We start from the raw sequence: 23,732 nt of genomic DNA, 5'->3' as shown, positions 1-23,732 counted from the left end.
CATGACTTTGATTAGTAGGCAGTAGTCCTATGTGTTCCATGACTTTGATTAGGCAGTAGTCCTATGTGTTCCATGACTTTGATTAGGCAGTAGTCCTATGTGTTCCATGACTTTGATTAGGCAGTAGTCCTATGTGTTCCATGACTTTGATTAGGCAGTAGTCCTATGTGTTCCATGATTCAAATCAAATCAAATCAAATCCAATTGTATTTGTCACATACACATGGTTAGCAGATGTTAATGTGAGTGTAGCGAAATGCTTGTGCTTCTAGTTCCGACAATGCAGTAATAACCAACAAGTAATCTAGCTAACAATTCCACTACCTTATAGACACAAGTGTAAGGGGATAAAGAATATGTACATAAAGATATATGAATGAGTGATGGTACAGAGCGGCATAGGCAAGATACAGTAGATGGTATTGAGTGCAGTATATACATTTGAGATGAGTATGTAAACAAAGTGGCATAGTTAAAGTGGCTAGTGATACATGTATTACATAAAGATGCAGTAGATGAGATAGAGTACAGTATATACGTATACATATGAGATGGATAATGTAGGGTATGTAAACATTATATTAGGTAGCATTGTTTAAAGTGGCTAGTGATATATTTGACATCATTTCCCATCAATTCCCATTATTAAAGTGGCTGGAGTTGAGTCAGTGTGTTGGCAGCAGCCACTCAATGTTAGTGGTGGCTGTTTAACAGTCTGATGGCCTTGAGATAGAAGCTGTTTTTCAGTCTCTCGGTACCAGCTTTGATGCACCTGTACTGACCTCGCCTTCTGGATGATAGCGGGGTGAACAGGCAGTGGCTCGGGTGGTTGTTGTCCTTGATGATCTTTATGGCCTTCCTGTGACATCGGGTGGTGTAGGTGTCCTGGAGGGCAGGTAGTTTGCCCCCGGTGATGCGTTGTGCAGACCTCACTACCCTCTGGAGAGCCTTACGGTTGTGGGCGGAGCAGTTGCCGTACCAGGCGGTGATACAGCCCGACAGGATGCTCTCGATTGTGCATCTGTAGAAGTTTGTGAGTGCTTTTGGTGACAAGCCGAATTTCTTCAGCCGCCTGAGGTTGAAGAGGCGCTGCTGCGCCTTCTTCATGATGCTGTCTGTGTGGGTGGACCAATTCAGTTTGTCTGTGATGTGTACGCCGAGGAACTTAAAACTTACTACCCTCTCCACTACTGTTCCATCGATGTGGATAGGGAGGTGTTCCCTCTGCTGTTTCCGGAAGTCCACAATCATCTCCTTAGTTTTGTTAACGTTGAGTGTGAGGTTATTTTCCTGACACCACACTCCGAGGGCCCTCACCTCCTCCCTGTAGGCCGTCTCGTCATTGTTGGTAATCAAGCCTACCACTGTTGTGTCGTCCGCAAACTTGATGATTGAGTTGGAGGCGTGCGTGGCCACGCAGTCGTGGGTGAACAGGGAGTACAGGAGAGGGCTCAGAACGCACCCTTGTGGGGCCCCAGTGTTGAGGATCAGTGGGGTGGAGATGTTGTTGCCTACCCTCACCACCTGGGGGCGGCCCGTCAGGAAGTCCAGTACCCAGTTGCAGAGGGCGGGGTCGAGACCCAGGGTCTCGAGCTTGATGACGAGCTTGGAGGGCACTATGGTGTTAAATGCCGAGCTGTAGTCGATGAACAGCATTCTCACATAGGTATTCCTCTTGTCCAGATGGGTTAGGGCAGTGTGCAGTGTGGTTGAGATTGCATCGTCTGTGGACCTATTTGGGCGGTAAGCAAATTGGAGTGGGTCTAGGGTGTCAGGTAGGGTGGAGGTGATATGGTCCTTGACTAGTCTCTCAAAGCACTTCATGATGACGGATGTGAGTGCCACGGGGCGGTAGTCGTTTAGCTCAGTTACCTTAGCTTTCTAGGGAACTGGAACAATGGTGGCCCTCTTGAAGCATGTGGGAACAACAGACTGGGATAGGGATTGATTGAATATGTCCGTAAACACACCAGCCAGCTGGTCTGCGCATGCTCTGAGGGCGCGGCTGGGGATGCCGTCTGGGCGCAATACGAAATACGAAACAATACGAAATACGAAACATATCCCAGTCCACGTGATGGAAGCAGTCTTGGAGTGTGGAATCAGATTGGTCGGACCAGCGTTGAACAGACCTCAGCGCGGGAGCTTCTTGTTTTAGTTTCTGTCTGTAGGCAGGGATCAACAAAATGGAGTCGTGGTCAGCTTTTCTGAAAGGAGAGCGGGGCAGGGCCTTATATGCGTTGCGGAAGTTGGAATAGCAATGATCCAAGGTTTTTCCAGCCCTGGTTGCGCAATCGATATGCTGATAGAATTTAGGGAGTCTTGTTTTCAGATTAGCCTTGTTAAAATCCCCAGCTACAATGAATGCAGCCTCCGGATATATGGATTCCAGTTTGCAAAGAGTCAAATAAAGTTCGTTCAGAGCCATCGATGTGTCTGCTTGGGGGGGAATATATACGGCTGTGATTATAATCGAAGAGCATTCCCTTGGTAGATAATGCGGTCGACATTTGATTGTGAGGAATTCTAAATCAGGTGAACAGAAGGACTTGAGTTCCTGTATGTTGTTATGATAACACCACGTCACGTTAACCATGAAGCATACGCCCCCGTCCCTCTTCTTACCAGAAAGATGTTTGTTTTCTGTCGGCGCGATGCGTGGAGAAATCAGCTGGCTGCACCGACTCCGATAGCGTCTCTCCAGCGAGCCATGTTTCCGTGAAGCAAAGAACGTTACAGTCTCTGATGTCCCTCTGGAATGCTACCCTTGCTCGGATTTCATCAACCTTGTTGTCAAGAGACTGGACATTGGCGAGAAGAATGCTAGGGAGTGGTGCACGATGTGCCCGTCTCCGGAGTCTGACCAGAAGACCGCTTCGTTTCCCCCTTTTACGAAGTTGTTTTTTTTGGGTCGCCGGCTGGGATCCATTCCGTTGTCCTGGGTGAAAGGCAGAACACAGGATCCGCTTCGCGAAAGTCATATTCTTGGTCGTACTGATGGTGACTTGACGCTGCTCTTATGTTCAGATTCCACATCACACGTGTGACATTTTGCCACTGATAAGGTTGCACTATGCTCTTCTTCTCTGACACATTACATACATTCAACACGAAGAATCACACCCTGGAATCAATCGTAGTAGTGCTCACCAACAGATCACACCTCCTATAGCCTTGTTTCCCCTGTGGGATGGGCTCGTCTCTGCCAATATGTGTTTAGTATGCCAGACATAGAGAACATTTAATTGAAACAGAATTTGATGTGAGACTTTTATTTACTACGGTTGCGTGATCTATGAGTCGCCGATCGGGTTGAATTAAAAGGTACAAATCCACACACGCTCTGTCGGGCTCCCTGAGGATCAAAGGAGTCACAAATGAGAAGAGAAAGAGAGAGAGAGAGACAGAGAGAGAGAGAGAGCGAGAGCGAGAGAGAGTGAATCAGATTTGTTTGCACTATATAATAAACCCTTTTCCCCATATAGCGTAATCTGATTTTTCTCATTTTTTTCACAGTGCTTCAAGTGCCCAATAATAAGGAGTTGTTACTAAGGTAACAGGTAAAGGGGATCTAAATAAATGAATAGACTAGAATAGACTTTCAAGCTTATTATCTACTTTCTATGCTGTCTCTTCATATACTCTTCATGGCTATTCAGGGTACAGACATTCAAGCAACTCTTTATCTTCACTAATTGACTTTGACATTTCATAAACAACATATATACTCTAGTATTAATTGGGTATTTCACAATTGTTCATAATTATTTATAGTTTGACCATTTCAGAATCTTAGAGTTAAACGTTGATTAAGCAGTGAGCCTATGGGAAGTCTTCCATGACTCTACATGACACGTAGAGAGAACTGAGTGGGTTCTCTTTGTTCTTTGCTCTATGCGGTAGCCTCGTAGCATACTGAATCATTATAAAAATAAAATACATTCTCAAATGAGCCAGTATCATTGGGACACATTATTTTCATTGGGACACATTATCCATTTTAGAAGAATCAAGGTGATTTAGCATTCAAGGGTGAGTGACTCTCCAGATCAGCAGTATAAATACAGAAGTACTTTAATAAGCTTTGCTATACAGAGATAGCTAGCTAGTCTGTTTAGATTTTCTTTCCTCCCTATCTGTTTGAAATGAAAGATGCTTCTAGTTCTCCATCTGTGGAGGATCACAACACGAGACAGGATCAGGAGGTGGCATGTAAGACCTTGTAGCGTGTAGCTAGCGTGTAATGTTGTCAGACACTTCCTGTGGCTCTGACCTCAGCCCTCCCCCATACACACACACAAAGCGTGTCTGCACAAACACATGCACACGCAGGCACGCATACACGGACACTGTGTTTATACGATTAATTGGGATTAAAGCGCTGTTATCCGCTCATAATTCAATTTCCAGGGAAGAACATTTCCCGCAGAATGTATTCAGGACCACATTGAAAATAATATTATCATGGTGAAAAATCACTGTTGTATAATACTTGAATTTGTTGTCCTACGGACAGACAGACAGACTACTAAAACAGTGTTAGGTGTTAATGGGCTCACTGCCTGTTTATGATAATTACGCTCTTTCACAGTTGACAGAAGGTGAGAGGTTGTACGCTGCTAACGGGCTGACAATAGCTACATTGTGCTCATTGTGTTAGATAACACATATTCCAATGACAAACATGGCAGCACTGAGAAAGAGGCCTATTCAGAGAGAGGAGATTACAGTTTATGTCTAACAGTGGGAGGGGGGCTAAAGGCCTGTCCACGTCCATTACAAACAAACCTTATTAGTATGCTGGGGCATTCATGTATGTTACAATTTATGTCCTCATGGGTGAATGTTTTACATTGGTAATTATTCTTGACTACTCGTTAGCCCCTATCTTTGTTGTATGAGAAGTTGTGGTTCTGCCTTCTTAACCTTTTACTGCAGTGGGCTGAATCAGGGTCACACAGAGTGTTTCTTGGTAGTCGTAAACATACCTACTTTGAAACCAAAGTATACACCTCACACACATTGTGATAATGTGCGTCTAGGTGGTTGGTGTAGGAGTCAGGCGCAGGAGAGCAGGGATGTCTGAGAAGAGTGTTTTAATAAGACCGTCCACCAACACAGGAATGGCACAATCGAAAAGGACAACGCCCTCGTTAACAGAGAACCCGTGCAAAACGCACAGAGGAACAAACAAAGTTCCGACACACTTTACGTAACCGTGAAAACAAATAATGGTAAATCCAACCGATCACATCACAATAAAAGACTAATCCCGCACAAACTTAGGCAGGCAACAGGTACAATTATACACACAGATATTAACGCAAATGAAACCAGGTGTGAAAAAGAACCAAAGACAAAACAAACAGAAAAGGAAAAAGGGATCTGTGATGGCTAGTAGACCCGCGACGCCGACCGCCGAGTGCCGCCCGAACAGGGAGAGGAGCCACCTTCGGACACATGGTTATGGTCTTAAAAAATAAGACACCTGTACCATGTCAGATATAGAGTTGAAATGTATAATTGTTTTGTTAGCATCCCAATAATACACTTTAAATACATCACAGAAGACTGAAATATAACAGAGACGTTTGACAAAGAAACACCAGATTTCCGTCTGTTAAAAAAATATACATATACACCTAAATTATAGGCCAGTTTTATTGCTTCTTTAATCAGGACAACAGTTTTCAGCTGTGCTAACATAATTGCAAAAGGGTTTTCTAATGATAAATTAGCCTTTTAAAATTATAAACTTGGATTAACTAAACAACGTGCCATTGGAACACAAGAGTGATGGTTGCTGATAATGGGCCTATGTACGCCAATGTAGATGTTCCATTAAAAGTCAGCCGTTTCCAGCTACAATAGTCATTTATAATATTAACAATGTCTACACTGTATTTCTGATCAATTTGATGTTATTTTAAAGGACAAAAAATTTGCTTTTCTTGGGTTCACGCCCAGGCTCTGTCGTAACCGGCCGCGACCGGGAGGTCCGTGGGGCGACACACAATTGGCATAGCGTCGTCCAGGTTAGGAAGGGCCTGGCCGGTAGGGATATCCTTGTCTCATCGTGCACCAGCGACTCCTGTGGCGGGCCGGGGCGCATTACGCGCTAACCAAGGTTGCCAGGTGCACGGTGTTTCCTCCGACACATTGGTGTGGCTGGCTTCCGGGTTGGATGCGCACTGTGTTTAAGAAGCAGTGTGGCTTGGTTGGGTTGTGTATCGGAGGACGCATGACTTTCAACCTTCGTCTCTCTCGAACCCGTACGGGAGTTGTAGCGATGAGACAAGATAGTAGCTACTAACAATTGGATACCACGAAATTGGGGAGAAATATTTTTTAAATGTGCTTTTCTTTCAAAAACAAGGACATTTCTAAGTGACCCCAAACTTTTGAACGGTAGCGTATATAAATGATAACATTCCACCCATGAGGCCACTAGTCATTTGACTGCATGAATGAGCTACAGCAGGGTATTTGATTTAAACTTAAAATGTTCAATTCTCTGTTAGGTTTATAGTAGCTTTATAGAATCTTTTCGGTCGCCTTTGTCAGTGTCCTCTCTCTCTTTGTCTCTTTCTCTCTCTCTCTCTCTGTCTCTCTCTCTCTCTCTCTCTCTCTCTCTCACTCTCTTTCTCTTTCTTTCTCTCTCTCGCCACCTGCTCTGATTTCTAGATGTTCTTAATTGGTTTACTAAATCTTTCCCCCTTTCAAATACTATACATCAAATACTTTCTGAGTACACTGCACAGAGGCCATGTCTGCTTCAAAGTTAAACTTCAGGTGGCTTTGCCAGACTACCCATCATGCATCGCACCTTTATGCCCCTAAATGCCCTCCTCGTTTTAGCTGGCTCAACATCACTCCTCTGACTAGGTTATAAACAGAGAGGAGGAGAGTTGCTGATAAGGTGTATAGATAGATAGAGAGGGTGGGAATGTTTAAAAGGACCAATATAGGAGACAAGAGAGAAAGAGAAAGCTAGTGAAGAAGATAGAAAGTGTTGGAGGGAGAGAGAGAGAGAAAATGAGACAGAGAAAGAGGGGGAGAAAGAGAGAGAAAGAGACATCTCTTTGAGTTGGATAGCAGATCATTAGGCTAGTCGGCTATATTATTGATCCCTTTCAATTTCCTGACGTAAGATTGTTGTAGTGCTCAGAGAATAATCTCACCAAACCAAAGCAATCAGTTATACCACTCGGTATGTACAGTGCATTCAGACAGTATTAAGACCCGTTGACTTTTTCCACATTTTGTTACGTTACAACCTTATTCTAAAAATGTATTCAATTCTTTATTTTTGATCATCAATCTACACCAATACCCCATAATGACAAAGCAAAAATAGTTTAAAAAAAAAATGATTTTCCTAAGAATAAAGAATAAACTGAAATATGACATTTACATAAGTTTTCAGACCCTTTACTCAGTACTTTGTTGAAGAACCTTTGGCAGCAATTACAGCCTTTAGACTGTATGATGCTACAAGCTTGGTACACCTGTATTTGGGGAGGTTCTTCCATTCTTCTCTGCAGATCCTCACAAGCTCTGTCAGGTTGGATGGGGAGTGTCGCTGCACAGCTATTTTCAGATCTCTCTAGAGATTTTCAATCGGGTTCAAGTCCGGGCTCTGGCTGGGCCACTCAAGGACATTCAGAGTCTTGTCCCGAATCCACTCCTATGTTGTTTTGGCTGAGTGCTTACCGTCATTGTCCTGTTGGAAGGTGAACCTTCACCCCAGTCTGGAGCAGGTTTTCAGCAAGGATCTCTCTGTACTTTGCTCCATTCATCTTTCCCTCGATCCTGACTAGACTCCTAGTCCCTGCTGCTGAAAAACATCCCCACAGGTTTCCTTCAGGCGTGACGCTTGGCATTCAGGCCAAAGAGTTCAATCTTGGTTTCATCAGACCAGAGAGTCTTATATCTCATGGTCTGAGAGTTCTTTAGGTGCGTTTTGGGAAACTCCAAGTGGACTGTCATGTGCCTTTTACTGAGGAGTGGCTTCAGTCTGGCCACTCTACCATAAAGGCCAGATCGGTGGAGTGCTGCAGAGATGGTTGTCCTCCAGGAAGGTTCTCCTATCTACACAGAGGAACTCTGGAGCTCTGTCCCAGTGACCATCGGATTCTTAGTCACCTCCCTGACCAAGGTCCTTCTCCCCCGATTGCTCAGTTGGTGAGTCTTGGTGGCTCCAAACTTCTTCCATTTAAGAATGGAGGCCAATTTGTTATTGGGGACCTTCAATGCTGCACTAATTTTTTGGTACCCTGCCCCAGATCTGTGCCTCGACACAATCCTGTCTCGGAGCTTCCTTCGACCTCATGGCTTGGTTTTTGCTCTCACATGCGCTGTCAACTTTGCGAGCTTATATAGACAGGTGTGTGCCTTTCCAAATCATGTCCAATCAATTGAATTCAACACAGATGGACTCTAATCAAGTTGTAGAAACATCTCAAGGATGATCAATGGAAACAGGATGCACCTGAGCTCAATTTTGAGTCTCATAGCAAAGAGTCAAAGAGTACTTATATAAATAAGGTATTTAAAAAACATTTTTTATACATTTGTAAAAATGTCTAAAATCCTGTTTTCGCTTTGTCATTATGGGGTGTAGATTGATGAGAATAAGGCTGTAACGTAACAAAATGTAGGGGCCAAAAGTCAAGGGGCCTGAATACTTTCCGAATGCAATGTATATGATGTTTTGCTACTTCTATTGTATGTTGGATAGCCTCAGTGTGTCACAAAGCCGTTCACCTCACAGCCTCAGACTGAAGAGATTTTTCAAGGTCTAAGACTTTCAGATATTACTCTAAAACACCCGAAACTTGGATGACAAATTCATTATTGGGAGAAAGACAATATAAATGCAGCTTGACCCACTAAAGAATCCAATATTGGACGATGTCTCAATGCAATGTCAGTAATTCATTAGTTCTAATGTCGGTCTCTCTTGGTTTGTGTTTGGATGAGTCAGTGTGAAAGGAAAGCGTATGTGTGGGTTTGAAAACAGACCGCCATGCACAGTCATTCACTCTCAGTCTGTATAGTACCACGGCTCCATTTCCATGGTGATACACACATACTTAAACAGGGCTTCCAGATTCTGACAGCTTGGTGGGTTATTTAACAGAGATCTTGTGGAATAGAAGACACTTTTGCTGCTTTTTTAGAAGATAAAGGCCCAGTAGACCTAGTGCACACTATTTCTGACCTGCTGTGTGCACATGCCTGTGTGTGTGTGTGTATGTGTGTCCCTCTCGAATTGAGTCCCTCTTGAATTGACTCTCTCCCGAATTGAGCCATAATGTGGACAGTACTTTTTTGAACCATTCTTTCATCAAGGTTTCATCATTAAACGGAGCCCTGTATAGCACCCTACAGTAGGTGTGCTCAGGCACTGTCAGACACTATATGTAACAGCTAGATTGTCTGTGACTGTCTAAAAGCACAACATTGTCAATCAATGGCAGTGGCTGATATGAATTCTGAATATGTAGAGGCTGTTATAGACTGAGAATGAGAAGTGTTTGGGGGCGAAGGGCGATATAACCCTCTATTACAGTATCTTTACCAATAGCAGTGGTGTAAAGTACTTAAGTAAAAATACTTTAAAGTACTACTTAAGTAGGTTTTTTTGGTGTCTGTACTTTACTATTTATATTCTTGACAAGTTTTACTTTTACTTCACTATATTCCTAAAGAAAATAATGTACTTTTTAATCCATACATTTTCCATGCCATCCAAAAGTACTGTTACATTTTGAATGCTTAGCAGGACAGGAAAATGACTCAATTCACACACTTATCAAGAGAACATCTCTGGGAATCCCTATTGCCTCTGATTCAGTGGACTCATGAAACACAAAAGCTTCATTTGCAAATGATGTCTGCGTGTTGTAGTGTGAACTTGGCTATCTGTAAATAATACCAAAAACAGAAAATTGGGCTGTCTGGTTTGCAAAATATAAGCAATTTTAAATGATTTATACTTTTACTTGTACTTTTGATACTTAAGTATATTTTTTCAATTACATTTACTTTTGATACTTAAATATACTTCAAACCAAATACTTTTAGACTTTTACTCAAGTAGTATTTTACTGGGTGACTTTCACTTTTACTTGAGTCATTTTCTAGTAAGGTTTTTTTATGACATTTGAGTACTTTTTCCACCACTGACCAATAAATGCTACTATATGTGTTAGCACATTCTTGTTCTCATAAAATCTCTGAGCCAGTAAAATGTGTAAAAGCTGGTTGAGATCCAACATGATTTTGTTTGTACCGTGGCATGCCACAATTACATGGTAAACAACACCTGTTTGATAATATATTCTCTGCCTGATTTTACTGAGAGAGATGGGGGTAGAGGGGAGAGAGGGATAGAAAGAGAGAGAGACGAGAGAGAGATATAGTAGATAAAGGGTGAGTGGGGTAGAGAAAAAGAGAGAGTGAGAGTGAGAGGCAGCGAACGAGAAAGGGAAGGGAAGAGAGGATCCAGAGCATGAAAGAGGACATTAGTAATCTCCCCAGCTGTTCGTACTAACAAAGAGGATGTGCTGGCTCCTGTTCTTTTGTGTCAGTTTATCAGCATCTCTGATCTTATTTACAAAGCATCTGGTGGTCTGAGAGCCAGGGACAGGGACAGGGACAGGGACAGGCCCCCAGCCAGCATGTTCAGCCTTAGAGGAGAGGAGGGGAGGACCGAGTCAGAGATATGGAGGATTATCTCTTATTATGGTCATGCTTCCATCACTCCATGTACCTTGTGCCACATTTCTGAGACTGCATCCCAATACTCCACAGACACAGACACGCACACACACACACACACACACACAAACACACACACACACACACACACACACACACACACACACACACACACACACACACACACACACACACACACACACACACACACACACACACACACACACACACACACACACACACACACACACACACAACCACAGACACACACCCTCCTGGTTTTAGCAGCAGTGGTCCTTCCCCCTCTGTTCCCCTCCCTCTCTCCTGTAGCCAGTGTGTGTCCAGGCACGTCAGGCTTTGAGCCTATCTCACACATCAAGCACACTCACAGAAAGGCCTTATCAGAGTGGAAAAGATACTAATCCTTACCTCCAGAGACTGATCCAGTGTTCGTCCACCCCTGTCCTCTCTCCAACCTAACAGGTGGAGCCCTATGTGATGTTCAAGAAGTCAGACAAGCCCCTTTACGGTAACGACCGCTTTGAGGGTTACTGCATCGACCTGCTGAGGGAGCTAGCTAGCATCCTGGGGTTCACCTACGAGTTGCGTCTGGTGGAGGACGGCCGCTACGGGGCCCAGGACGAGACCACGGGCCAGTGGAACGGCATGGTCAAGGAGCTGATCGACCACGTGAGTCTGAACCTACCTCACTACTCGGAAATTATCTATGTAAATGATTCAAGTTTAATTAATGAGGTGGTAAACAGCTAGAGGGCGTAGGAGGGAATTTATTTTGTCTGATGTGTGTGTGACAAGGGTTGGTATAGCTGCATTTTGTATGACAAACATGTTTTTGGCTTAGTGAGAGAGGGAGAGAGACAATGACAAAGAAATAGAGAGGTAAATCAAATCAAATCAAATTTATTTATATAGCCCTTTGTGCATCAGCTGATATCTCAAAGTGCTGTACAGAAACCCAGCCTAAAACCCCAAACAGCAAGCAATGCAGGTGTAGAAGCACGGTGGCTAGGAAAAACTCCCTAGAAAGGCCAAAACCTAGGATGAAACCTAGAGAGGAACCAGGCTATGTGGGGTGGCCAGTCCTCTTCTGGCTGCGATTATAACAGAACATGGCCAAGATGTTCAAATGTTCATAAATGACCAGCATGGTCCAATAATAATAAGGCAGAACAGTTGAAACTGGAGCAGCAGCACGGCCAGGTGGACTGGGGACAGCAAGGAGTCATCATGTCAGGGAGTCCAGAGGCATGGTCCTAGGGCTCAGGTCCTCCGAGAGAGAGAAAGAAAGAGAGAAAGAGAGAATTAGAGAGAGCACACTTAAATTCACACAGGACACCGAATAGGACAGGAGAAGTACTCCATATATAACAAACTGACCCTAGCCCCCCGACACATAAACTACTGCGGCATAAATACTGGAGGCAGGAGACACTGTGGCCCCATCCGAGGACACCCCCGGACAGGGCCAAACAGGAAGGATATAACCCCACCCACTTTGCCAAAGCACAGCCCCACACCACTAGAGGGATATCTTCAACCACCAACTTACCATCCTGAGACAAGGCTGAGTATAGCCCACAAAGATCTCCGCCACGGCACAACCCAAGGGGGGGGGGGGGACCCAGACAGGATGATTACATCAGTGACTCAACCCACTCAGGTGACGCACACCTCCCAGGGACGGTATGAGAGAGCCCCAGTAAGCCAGTGACTCAGCCCCTGTAATAGGGTTAGAGGCAGAGAATCCCAGTGGAAAGAGGGGAACCGGCCAGGCAGAGACAGCAAGGGCGATTCGTTGCTCCAGAGCCTTTCCGTTCACCTTCCTACTCCTGGGCCAGACTACACTCAATCATATGACCCACTGAAGAGATGAGTCTTCAGTAAAGACTTAAAGGTTGAGACCGAGTTTGCGTCTCTGACATGGGTAGGCAGACCGTTCCATAAAAATGGAGCTCTATAGGAGAAAGCCCTGCCTCCAGCTGTTTGCTTAGAAATTATAGGGACAATTAGGAGGCCTGCGTCTTGTGACCGTAGCGTACGTGTAGGTATGTACGGCAGGACCAAATCACAGAGATAGGTAGGAGCAAGCCCATGTAATGCTTTGTATGTTAGCAGTAAAACCTTGAAATAAACCCTTGCTTTGACAGGAAGCCAGTGTAGGGAGGCTAGCACTGGAGTAATATGATCAAATGTTTTGGTTCTAGTCAGGATTCTAGCAGCCGTATTTAGCACTAACTGAAGTTTATTTAGTGCTTGATCCGGGTAGCCGGAAAGTAGAGCATTGCAGTAGTCTAACCTAGAAGTGACAAAAGCATGGATACATTTTTCTGCATCATTTTTGGACCGAAAGTTTCTGATTTTTGCAATGTTACGTAGATGGAAAAAAGTTGTCCTTGAAATTGTCTTGATATGTTCTTCAAAAGAGAGATCAGGGTCCAGAGTAACGCCGAGGTCCTTCACAGTTTTATTTGAGACGACTGTACAACCATTAAGATTAATTGTCAGATTCAACAGAAGATCTCTTTGTTTCTTGGGACCTAGAACAAGCATATCTGTTTTGTCCGAGTTTAAAAGTAGAAAGTTTGCAGCCATCCACTTCCTTATGTCTGAAACACATGCTTCTACCGAGGGCAATTTTGGGGCTTCACCATGTTTCATTGAAATGTACAGCTGTGTGTCATCCGCATAGCTGTGAAAGTTTACATTATGTTTTCGAATAACATCCCCAAGAGGTAAAATATATAGTGAAAACAATAGTGTTCCTAAAACGGAACCTTGAGGCACACCGAAATTTACAGTTGATTTGTCAGAGGACAAACTATTCACAGAGACAAACTGATATCGTTCCGACAGATAAGATCTAAACCAGGCCAGAACTTGTCCGTGTAGACCAATTTGGGTTTCCAATCTCTCCAAAAGAATGTGGTGATCGATGGTATCAAAAGCAGCACTAGGGTCTAGGAGCACGAGGACAGATGCAGAGCCTTGGTCTGATGCCATTAAAAGGTCATTTACCACCTTCACAAGTGCAGTCTCAGTGCTATGATGGGGTCTAAAACCAGACTGATGCATTTCGTATACTTTGTTTGTCTTCAGGAAGGCAGTGAGTTGCTGCGCAACAGCCTTTTCAAAAATATTTGAGAGGAATGGAAGATTCGATATAGGCCGATAGTTTTTTATATTTTCTGGGTCAAGGTTTGGCTTTTTCAAGAGAGGCTTTATTACTGCCACTTTTAGTGAGTTTGGTACACATCCGGTGGATAGAGAGCCGTTTATTATGTTCAACATAGGAGGGCCAAGCACAGGAAGCAGCTCTTTCAGTAGTTTAGTTGGAATAGGGTCCAGTATGCAGCTTGAAGGTTTAGAGGCCATGATTATTTTCATCATTGTGTCAAGAGACCTCTCTGTAGAGACAGAGAGGTAAAGAGAGATTGAGGGAGAGAGTGAGAGAGAGCAAGAGAGAGAGAGAGAGAGAGAAAGAGAGAGGTAGAGAGAGACATCAGCTCCATACCTGGTTCCTGACCCGGTGTACAGCAAGGATTCTGGCTTGACTTGTTTCCACTGCAGAGCTTATTAAAACAAACAAACAAGCACACACACACACACACACACACACACACACACACTCTCACACATGCATACTGCCCACGGACTATATCATTAAGTTTGACAAAGTAAGACCAAGATTGTATAAGCTGTGCACAGGCAGGCAGAAAAATAACAGGCTCGCCACAGCCAATGCTCAATATCTGACCCCATTAAATAACACTGCATCTCCCTCAACTGTGGTACACTGGACCGACAGCCATGTTTGTTTTGATCATGCGGAGGCTGGAGGGAGAGGGATCCCAGGGATTTGACACACACAGGGCGCAATTCCTGTGAGGTGATTGGAGCGTTGGCTGTTATGTAGATATAGACCCACCTATCAATTCAATTCAATTCACGGGGCTTTATTGGCATGGGAAACATATGTTAACATTAGTGAGGTAGATAATATACAAAAGTGAAATAAACAATAAAAATGAACAGTAAACATTCCACTCACAGAAGTTCCAAAGAATAAAGACGTTACAAATGTCCTATTATGTATATATACAGTGTTGTAACGATGTACAAAAGGGAAAATAAATCTCTAGACAGCAAACGATGTATCCCAAATGGCACCCTATTTCCTACATGCTGTAGTGCCATACTTTTGACCAGAGCTCTAACGTAGTGCACTTTATAGGGAATAGGGCGGCATTTGGGACTTACAGTGGGGCAAAAAAGTAGCCACCAATTGTGCAAGTTCTCCCCACTTAAAAAGATGAGAGAGGCCTGTAATTTTCATCATAGGTACACTTCAACTATGACAGACAAAATGAGAAGAAAAAAAATCCAGAAAATCACATTGTACGATTTTTAATGAATTTATTTGCAAAGGATGGTGGAAAATAAGTATTTGGTCAATAACAAAAGTTTATCTCAATACTTTGTTATATACCCTTTGTTGGCAATGACAGAGGTCAAACATTTTCTGTAAGTCTTCACAAGGTTTTCACACACTGTTGCTGGTATTTTGGCCCATTCCTCCATGCAGATCTCCTCTAGAGCAGTGATGTTTTGGGGCTGTTGCTGGGCAACACGGACTTTCAACTCCCTCCAAAGATTTTCTATGGGGTTGAGATCTGGAGACTGGCTAGGCCACTCCAGGACCTTGAAATACTTCTTACGAAGCCACTCTTTCGTTGCCCGGGCGGTGTGTTTGGGATCATTGTCATGCTGAAAGACCCAGCCACGTTTCATCTTCAATGCCCTTGCTGATGGAAGGAGGTTTTCACTCAAAATCTTACGATACATGGCCCCATTCATTCTTTCCTTTACACGGATGAGTCGTCCTGGTCCCTTTGCAGAAAAACAGCCCCAAAGCATGATGTTTCCACCCCCATGCTTCACAGTAGGTATGGTGTTCTTTGGATGCAACTCAGCATTCTTTGTCCTCCAAACACGCCGAGTTGAGTTTTTACCAAAAAGTTATATTTTGGTTTCATCTGACCATATGACATTCTCCCAATCTTCTTCTGGATCATCCAAATGCTTTCTAGCAGACTTCAGACGGGCCTGGACATGTACTGGCTTACGCAGGGGGACACGTCTGGCACTGCAGGATTTGAGTCCCTGGCGGCCTAGTGTGTTACTGATGGTAGGCTTTGTTACTTTGGTCCCAGCTCTCTGCAGGTAATTCACTAGGTCCCCCCATGTGGTTCTGGGATTTTTGCTCACCGTTCTTGTGGCCATAGTGGAGTTTGGAGTGTGACTGTTTGAGGTTGTGGACAGGTGTCTTTTATACTGATAACAAGTTCAAACAGGTGCCATTAATACAGGTAATGAGTGGAGGACAGAGGAGCCTCTTAAAGAAGAAGTTACAGGTCTGTGAGAGCCAGAAATCTTGCTTGTTTGTAGGTGATCAAATACTTATTTTCCACCATAATTTGCAAATAAATTCATTCAAAATCGTACAATATGATTTTCTCTTTTTTTTCTTCTCATTTTGTCTGTCATAGTCGAAGTGTACCTATGATGAAAATTACAGGCCTCTCTCATCTTTTTAAGTGGGAGAACTTGCACAGTTGGTGGCTGACTAAATACTTTTTTGCCCCACTGTATATATACTGTAGGGAAGCAGGATCTGTGGTGGACAAAACAGACAGTAATTGGCCTGGACAACCCTTCACAGGAGTTGGAGTATACTAGCTCAATTCACATGGTGAATTGGGCTGAAGAAGCTGAACATATCCAATCAAATGAAGTTGAAGGAAATCACTGGTGCTCTCTGACTAATGCTTCGAGTCATAGAACTAGAGTACTGTAGATGCACCTTGATACATTCAGTAGACATAGGACCTATTCATGAGCTACATCAAGTGATCTAAATCGTATTGCGTCACGTCATTTGGCCTTAAATGACATAGAACAGATATAGACAGCCTACCTCATATGACTACAGATGATGTCCTGTTTAATATCAGAAATAGTTCTTCATACATTATAGTGGCTGGGAGCAAACCACCTCATTCAATCTAGATTGATGTATGACAACCTTGATGGTGACAAACAGGATATTTCACTGTGAAATGATGTTGCTGACCTTGCTGTCAGTGTTTAGCATGTACCTGTGTCACAATGGAGCTGCAGATTGATCAACCACACAGAGGTTTAACCCCACATAGAGAGACCGGATTGGTTGGGACGTTTCGGATGTGATTGAAAGGTCAAGTTCAACATACTGTATTAACATGAAAGAAGGACTCACACTCTGAGCCATGGCAGAGGGATACGTATGGATGGAATATGAGTGATGAGGCTGTGGAAGAATGAAGATAAAAAAGTAGAACCCCTGATTCGGTGTTGTGAAGAAATAGGGTTGTTATGAAATAACAACTAAATATGATCCTCTCTGATCAGAGACACAATATAAAATGTAGATGTCTGTGTTCTTATGAGTATGGTGACGGTTGAACATTATCTTATTTTCTGGGAACAATTTCTTCCATCGCTCACGCCCTCCCTCCTCTATCCAGACATTCCTCTGCCCTAGTGACTGTGGTCGATAGGACCATCCATCCTCTGGGGTAGAGGGAGGGGGGGTTGCCTTAGTTTAGGATCAACGTCAGACAAGGAAAGGATGTATGTGAGGTGGAGGCATAGAAAGAGTGTATTAAAAGGGAGGGAGGTTGTGAGGGAGAGATTGTGTGGAGGAGCGAGCGAGAGAGAGAGAGAGAGAGAGAGAGAGAGAGAGAGAGAGAGAGAGAGAGAGAGAGAAAGAGAGAGAGAGAGAGAGAGAGAGAGGGGGAGAGAGGGAGAGAGAGAGAGATGGAGAGAGAAAGAGAGAGAGGGAGGGAGGGAGAGGGAGAGCAAGAGCTAGAAGGGCTCTAAATTTCCTCCTAAGTGCCGTGGGACAGACTCTGTGATGTGTAAAGGCCCTGTTTTCTTAATTTGATTGGCGCTTACTGCGTCTCTGACTTACAGCCTATCCTTCTTCCCTTTTATGTTGTCTGTTGACAGAAAGCTGATCTGGCAGTGGCTCCTCTGGCCATCACCTACGTGAGGGAGAAGGTCATCGACTTCTCCAAGCCCTTCATGACACTGGGGATAAGTATCCTCTACCGCAAGCCCAACGGAACCAACCCTGGGGTCTTCTCCTTTCTCAACCCCCTCTCACCCGATATCTGGATGTATATTCTGCTGGCTTACTTGGGTGTCAGTTGTGTGCTGTTTGTCATAGCCAGGTAACATGTCAGTTCCAGTGATTACCGAAAATTCATTCACACACTATTATATGCCAACGTCTTAATTATTTAACCTTGCTCCATCTGACTAACAGGATAACCTCTCTGTGAGTATGTTACCATCTTGACACTAAGTGGACAATATCTGATAGTTTATCGTCACCTACTTACTCAGATGACACAGACTTTATAACCAAGCCCTATACTGAAAAACTCAGAAACACATTCACTCAAACTTTTAATAATGCAACCAACTTTGAAGAAAAAGGTACATAGATAAAAGTCTATATATCTGGGGAAAGTAGATTTTCCAACACACAAAGACAGTTCCCTATGGTTCCCTTTCAGCCTTCTCTCCCAGTATAATGGAGGGAGGGCTGAGTGTTCCCTATCGGCAGGCTGCTCTAGAGAGGCAGCAGGCAGCTGCTGTTAAGTGATTCCTGGGAAGTCTCTGTGTCTCCACACATCACTGCTGTTCCCTGGTCTGCCACAACTATCTGCTGCTCAGGAGATAATGCACACGAACACAAACCTTCCGATCAGAAAAGTTAAACCAGCCGTTTCAGGACTGTGTGTGTACGGTATGTGTGTATGTGGGGTACCAGTCAAAAGTTTGGACACACCTACTCATTCCAGGGTTTTTCTTTATTTGTACTATTTTCTACATAGTGAAGACATCAACACTATGAAATAACACATATGGAATCGTGTAATAACCGAAAAAGTGTTAAACAAATCAAAATATATTTTATATCTGAGTTCTTCAAAGTAGCCACCCTTTGCCTTTGATGACAGCTTTGCACACTCTTGGCATTCTCTCAACCAGCTTCACCTGGAATGCTTTTCCAACTTATGCTTGGCTGCTTTTCCTTCACTCTGCGGTCTAACTCATCTTAAACCATCTCAATTGGGTTGAGGTCGGGTGCTTGTGGAGGCCAGGTCATCTGATGAAACACTTTGTTATATTGATATATATAAAATAAAGAAAAACCCTTGAGTGAGTGCAGTAGGTGTGTCCAAACATTTGACTGGTACTGTATGTGTGTATGTATGTGTGTGCTCGTTGGTGTGAGCGGCTGCTGCCCCCCCTGTTGTCTCCAGTGTCTCGAAGTCACTACTGTCTTTTCTTTTCTCCACCTTGCCTCAAACATACCGGGTCATAGAATCTACATAGGAATAATATCAGCACAGTAAGAACCTGCTAGTTATGACAGTGACTTAGAAAAAGGACAGAGGTGGTTGATAATTTAAAAAGCTTGATCATTTGTAAGGTTGATCACTTGTTTGTCCAGTATAGAGAGAGTGGGTTTTTGTAGGATTATTGGAGAACTGAAGAGAGGGTATGAAGAGTGAGGATTTTATGTTTGTTGTCAGGAGGCGAGGTCAGCTGGTGTGTGTTAGATCTTGAGGTCAGCTGGTGTGTGTTAGATCTTGAGGTCAGCTGGTGTGTGTTAGATCTTGAAGTCAGCTGGTGTGTGTTAGATCTTGAGGTCAGCCGGTGTGTGTGTTGTCAAACTCATCAGGATTAGTTGATTGGCAAGTTATCATCATCTGAACCTGTGCACACATTGGGTCAGCATAGCCCTCTGATACCGAATAACTGGCTGTGGCTGAAATGGCACCATATTTCCTATATAATGCACTACTTTTGGTCTGGGCCCATGGGCTCTGGTCAAAAGAAGTGCACTATATAAGGAATAGGGTGCCATTTCAGATGCAGTCACTGGTCCACTGGTGGAGAATAGGGCCAGTCCTGTAGGAACTTTAGCATAACATTTACAGAGAACGTGTCAAGGCTATGGGTAACTGGTAAAAGGAGTCAGGCGCAGGAGAGCTGAGATGCGTGGACAAGGTATTTAATACAAGATATCACCAGTATAAACACAATACTATGGTGCTGGAAAAATACCGGTACCACGAAATAAACGGGCGTAATAACAAAACCCGGCAACAAAATACCAGCCGTCCGTAACAGCCTGAGCAATATAACAAACACACACACAAACATGGGGGAAACCAGAGGGTTAAATAATGAACATGTAATGGGGGGAATTGAAACTAGGTGTGTAAAAAAACAAAGACAAAACAAACGGAAAATGAAAAGTGGATCGGTGATGGCTAGAAGGCCGGTGACGTCGACCGCCGAATGCCGCTCGAACAAGAAGAGGGACCGACTCCGGCGGAAGTCGTGACAGAACGCTAGATTTAAATGTAATTTAGCGTTTACATGTGATAAACTGTTTTGTGTTGATATTTTATTTTGATGGATACCATTATGGTTAATATGATTTTTGACCAGTAGTAGTACATTTCATTCTTATATTGTCATCTTAACCTTAGAGGCTGGATATTATTATTGAAATAAGAGCAATGGCATTGTGGATGGTGTAATGCTAAGCAAAGTACGTTTTCGGGCTCGGGAGAGACGAAGGTTGAAAGTCATGCATCCTCCAATACACAACCCAACCAAGCCACACTGCTTCTTAACACAGCGCGCATCCAACCCAGAAGCCAGCCACACCAATGTGTCGGAGGAAACACTGTGCACCTGGCAACCTTGGTTAGCTTGCACTGCGCCCGTCCCGCCACAGGAGTCGCTGGTGCGCGATGAGACAAGGACAACCCTACTGGCCAACCCCTCCCTAACCTGGGCGACGCTAGGCCAATTGTGCGTCACCCCACGAACCTCCCGGTCGTGGCCGGTTACGACAGAGCCTGGGCGCGAACCCAGAGTCTCAGATGGCACAGCCCTTAACCTCTGCGCCACCCGGGAGGCCTTCACATTTACATTTTAGTAATTTAGCAGACGCTCTTATCCAGAGCGGCTTACAGTTATTGTGTTCATCTTAAGATAGCTAGGTAGGACAACTACATATCACAGTCATAGTACGTATGCTTTTATTCAATAAAGTAGCAAAGTCAGTGTGGGGTGTAGGGTTTGATCATCAGAGCCTGAAAGTAGAGAGGGGCAGTTCCTCTTGCTGCTCCATAGACAAGCACCATGGTCTTGTATCTCTCCCCTTGATCTGGTTGCTCTCACCTGACTAGGGCCGGCGTTTGAGGCACGCTGGAGAAGAAGACAAAGAAAAGTTGATGTTAACTCTAAGACTTTTGGGGGAGCGTAACTCTTTCAGTTGTACACCCAAAACAGTTTTACAGTTAATACACGTGTGTTTTCCAATGTTACTGGCGATATGATCACACAAGAGAATAAAACGCTGCAACTGGCATCTAAGTTGGTTCAGAATATGCACCTATCTTTTTAAATGATCACAGTAAGTAAGTGTTGTTGGGTAAGTGTTCAAATATCCCTGTCACTCTGTTTAGACACTAGGCATGGTAGGGCTTCGGTAGTATGCATGTACTGTACAGTGTAGTTGCACAAACCTCAGTCGTTCTCTGGAAAGGTCGCTAAGCTAACTGTACATATATATGTGTGTGTACACATTTTATCTATGTATGCTTGTGTGTGTGCTTTGTATGTGTGAGGGGGTTTATGCTAATGTGTGTGTGTGTGTGTGTGTGTGTGTGTGTGTGTGTGTGTGTGTGTGTGTGTGTGTGTGTGTGTGTGTGTGTGTGTGTGTGTGTGTGTGTGTGTGTGTGTGTGTGTGTGTGTGTGTGTGTGTGTGTGTGTGTGTGTGTGTGTGTGTGTGTGTGTGTGTGTGTGTGTGTGTGTGTGTGTGTGTGTGTGTGTGTGTGTGTGTGAATGCTGTATGGTGACATTATAAGGACTGGTTTAGGCTCCCCCTAGGCAAACTGATCTACATGCCATATTTAGAAACACTGTCAGGATACAGTGGGAAAACCACCACATTACTGTATTTACATGATTTAATAAGTTACCCTTCTCATATCACCAGCTGTTGTTGTTTTTGTTGTTGTTGTGTTAGGTGTTGTTGTTGTTGTGGTAGGCTATATTGTTGTTGTTGTCCTCTAATATCTTTCCTACACTGTTCCTTCTTCCTTTGTTATGTAGGTGATGAAATGAAACATCTGAAACAGTCACCCACCTCCACACCATCTCTGTGCATTATCGCCTTGTTACAGTTTGGGGAATCTAATTTCCTACCTCCTCCTTATCAAATGAAATTTAAAAAGATAACAACTTGCAGAGGAGCGAATGAGCTCTCTTATCGTCAACAATTTATCCAAACATTTATGCAGGATTCTCTCTCTTTCTGTCGGCCAATCTTTTAATGATGTGGTCTCCTACTATTGTTACATCCTGTTGTCACATGCTTGGTGGATAGAAGACTGCCTCAATATAACACAGTCTCTCCTTCCTTTGTGTTACTGTGAAACAGAGTCCATCATTTGTTCAATACACAGTCTATCCATCGGCTTTGTTAACTACAACATGTTACAACATGCTTGTGTAACAGGCACATTTCCTATCCCTTATTCTATCTACATTTGTAGAAGGGGAACGGATGTAATGGAATTTCAATTAGACTCTTCTGCATTTCTCGTCCATTACTACAATGAGAGTCTCGGTATGCTCTCAAAAGCCCCATGTAAAACAATTTGTCAGCCTCTCAATGCTACACTACAGATATAGATTTTTGATCATCCTGGAAATAGAAGCAAACAACAGCATTTGACTGAGCTTTTCTGATTGGTTGCAAGGTTTGTGTATAGACAGACATATATAAATGTGTTTTTTCAAGCCGTATGGAATAGTCTACGGCAACAGCCCCATTGGAACGCTGTTGATAGCTTGGAAGGTTCATATAAAGCCTATAGAGATATAGAGCCTTGTCTTTTCCCCAGTCATTTAGAATTGAAGAGACTAGACCTGCAACAGCCCCTTTCTAGCGCTCTCGCTGTGTTCATTCTTCTCCCCTGACATTGGTGTTATCAGGCGTATCATCTGTTGAGTTTTCTGCAGGATGATCCTATAAAATGATAAAAGCCTGCCATTGTTTCTTCTCTGCTGCTGAGTTCCCTTCTTGCCTGCCTGTCTGCCCTCCACTCTCTCCCTCTCCCTCTTCCTCTCTCTCCGCTCAGTGGTGACCTTACTCAAAGTTTCTCCCTCTGTGGCTCTGATGACCTGAGATAACGTAAGGGTGGTGTAATTGGATCAAAGTGACAGCTAACTGAACGGGATGGGGCTGGTGGAGTGGCCGGGCAGCGCCACCTTCAGAGGCAGGTTAAGCTGCTGCTAGTGGTTCCCCTCGTACGGCGATGAGAATGTTTTAATATTCCCACCGCGGTGAGGTAACTCCCTGCCTCTTACCCCACCCTCTCCTCAGGCCAGCTATTGATGTAGGATGACAAGCTGGCTCATCCGTGTTCTCATCCATGTTCCTGGCATGGGGTAATTGGCTTTGCTCAGAGAGATCTCCACTAAGGAGATCCGGGGGCACCAGTCACTAGTCACATACATCTTGCCAAGGTCACAGTTCACATGAACTCAATTTGGAATTGCAAACTGGCAAGCAAGCAAATCTGGGGCAAATTGAGTAGACAGATTGATTTAGGGCCAAGGAATGGTGGGATCTAAAGGACGTTCAGCGGTCTTGGAGCTGGACTAGAATACCCCCTTGAGTGTGACATGGGGGATAGGGAGCGTGTACTAACCACATTATAATGGCCAAATCCATTATTCATGACATTGGTGCATGTTCTGATGCTGTCATATTATCAATACTGTAATATGTCTTAATGCTATCACCAATATGTAGCAATATATAGCTGTCACCAATATATAACTTT

The 23,732-nt window shown here is 43.8% G+C and overlaps 1 protein-coding gene across 1 annotated transcript in view; it reads left to right on the top strand.

The window, feature by feature from the left end:
• The window catches only part of LOC109901194 (glutamate receptor ionotropic, kainate 2), a gene marked incomplete at its 5' end in the record, with an annotated part of 156,119 nt that overhangs the window by 70,674 nt on the left and 61,713 nt on the right, over nt 1-23,732 (top strand). The window contains 2 exons of the mRNA XM_031836208.1: nt 11,209-11,415; nt 17,794-18,017. Of these exons, the coding sequence (XP_031692068.1) occupies nt 11,209-11,415; nt 17,794-18,017 (431 nt within the window). The remainder of the gene's footprint in view (nt 1-11,208; nt 11,416-17,793; nt 18,018-23,732) is intronic.

This window comes from Oncorhynchus kisutch, linkage group LG2, assembly GCF_002021735.2.
Source record: "Oncorhynchus kisutch isolate 150728-3 linkage group LG2, Okis_V2, whole genome shotgun sequence".
In the NCBI taxonomy this organism is placed as follows: Eukaryota; Metazoa; Chordata; class Actinopteri; order Salmoniformes; family Salmonidae; genus Oncorhynchus; species Oncorhynchus kisutch.
The sequence above is the reverse complement of the archived record's forward strand: the minus strand, read 5'-3'. Positions and strand labels throughout refer to the sequence as shown.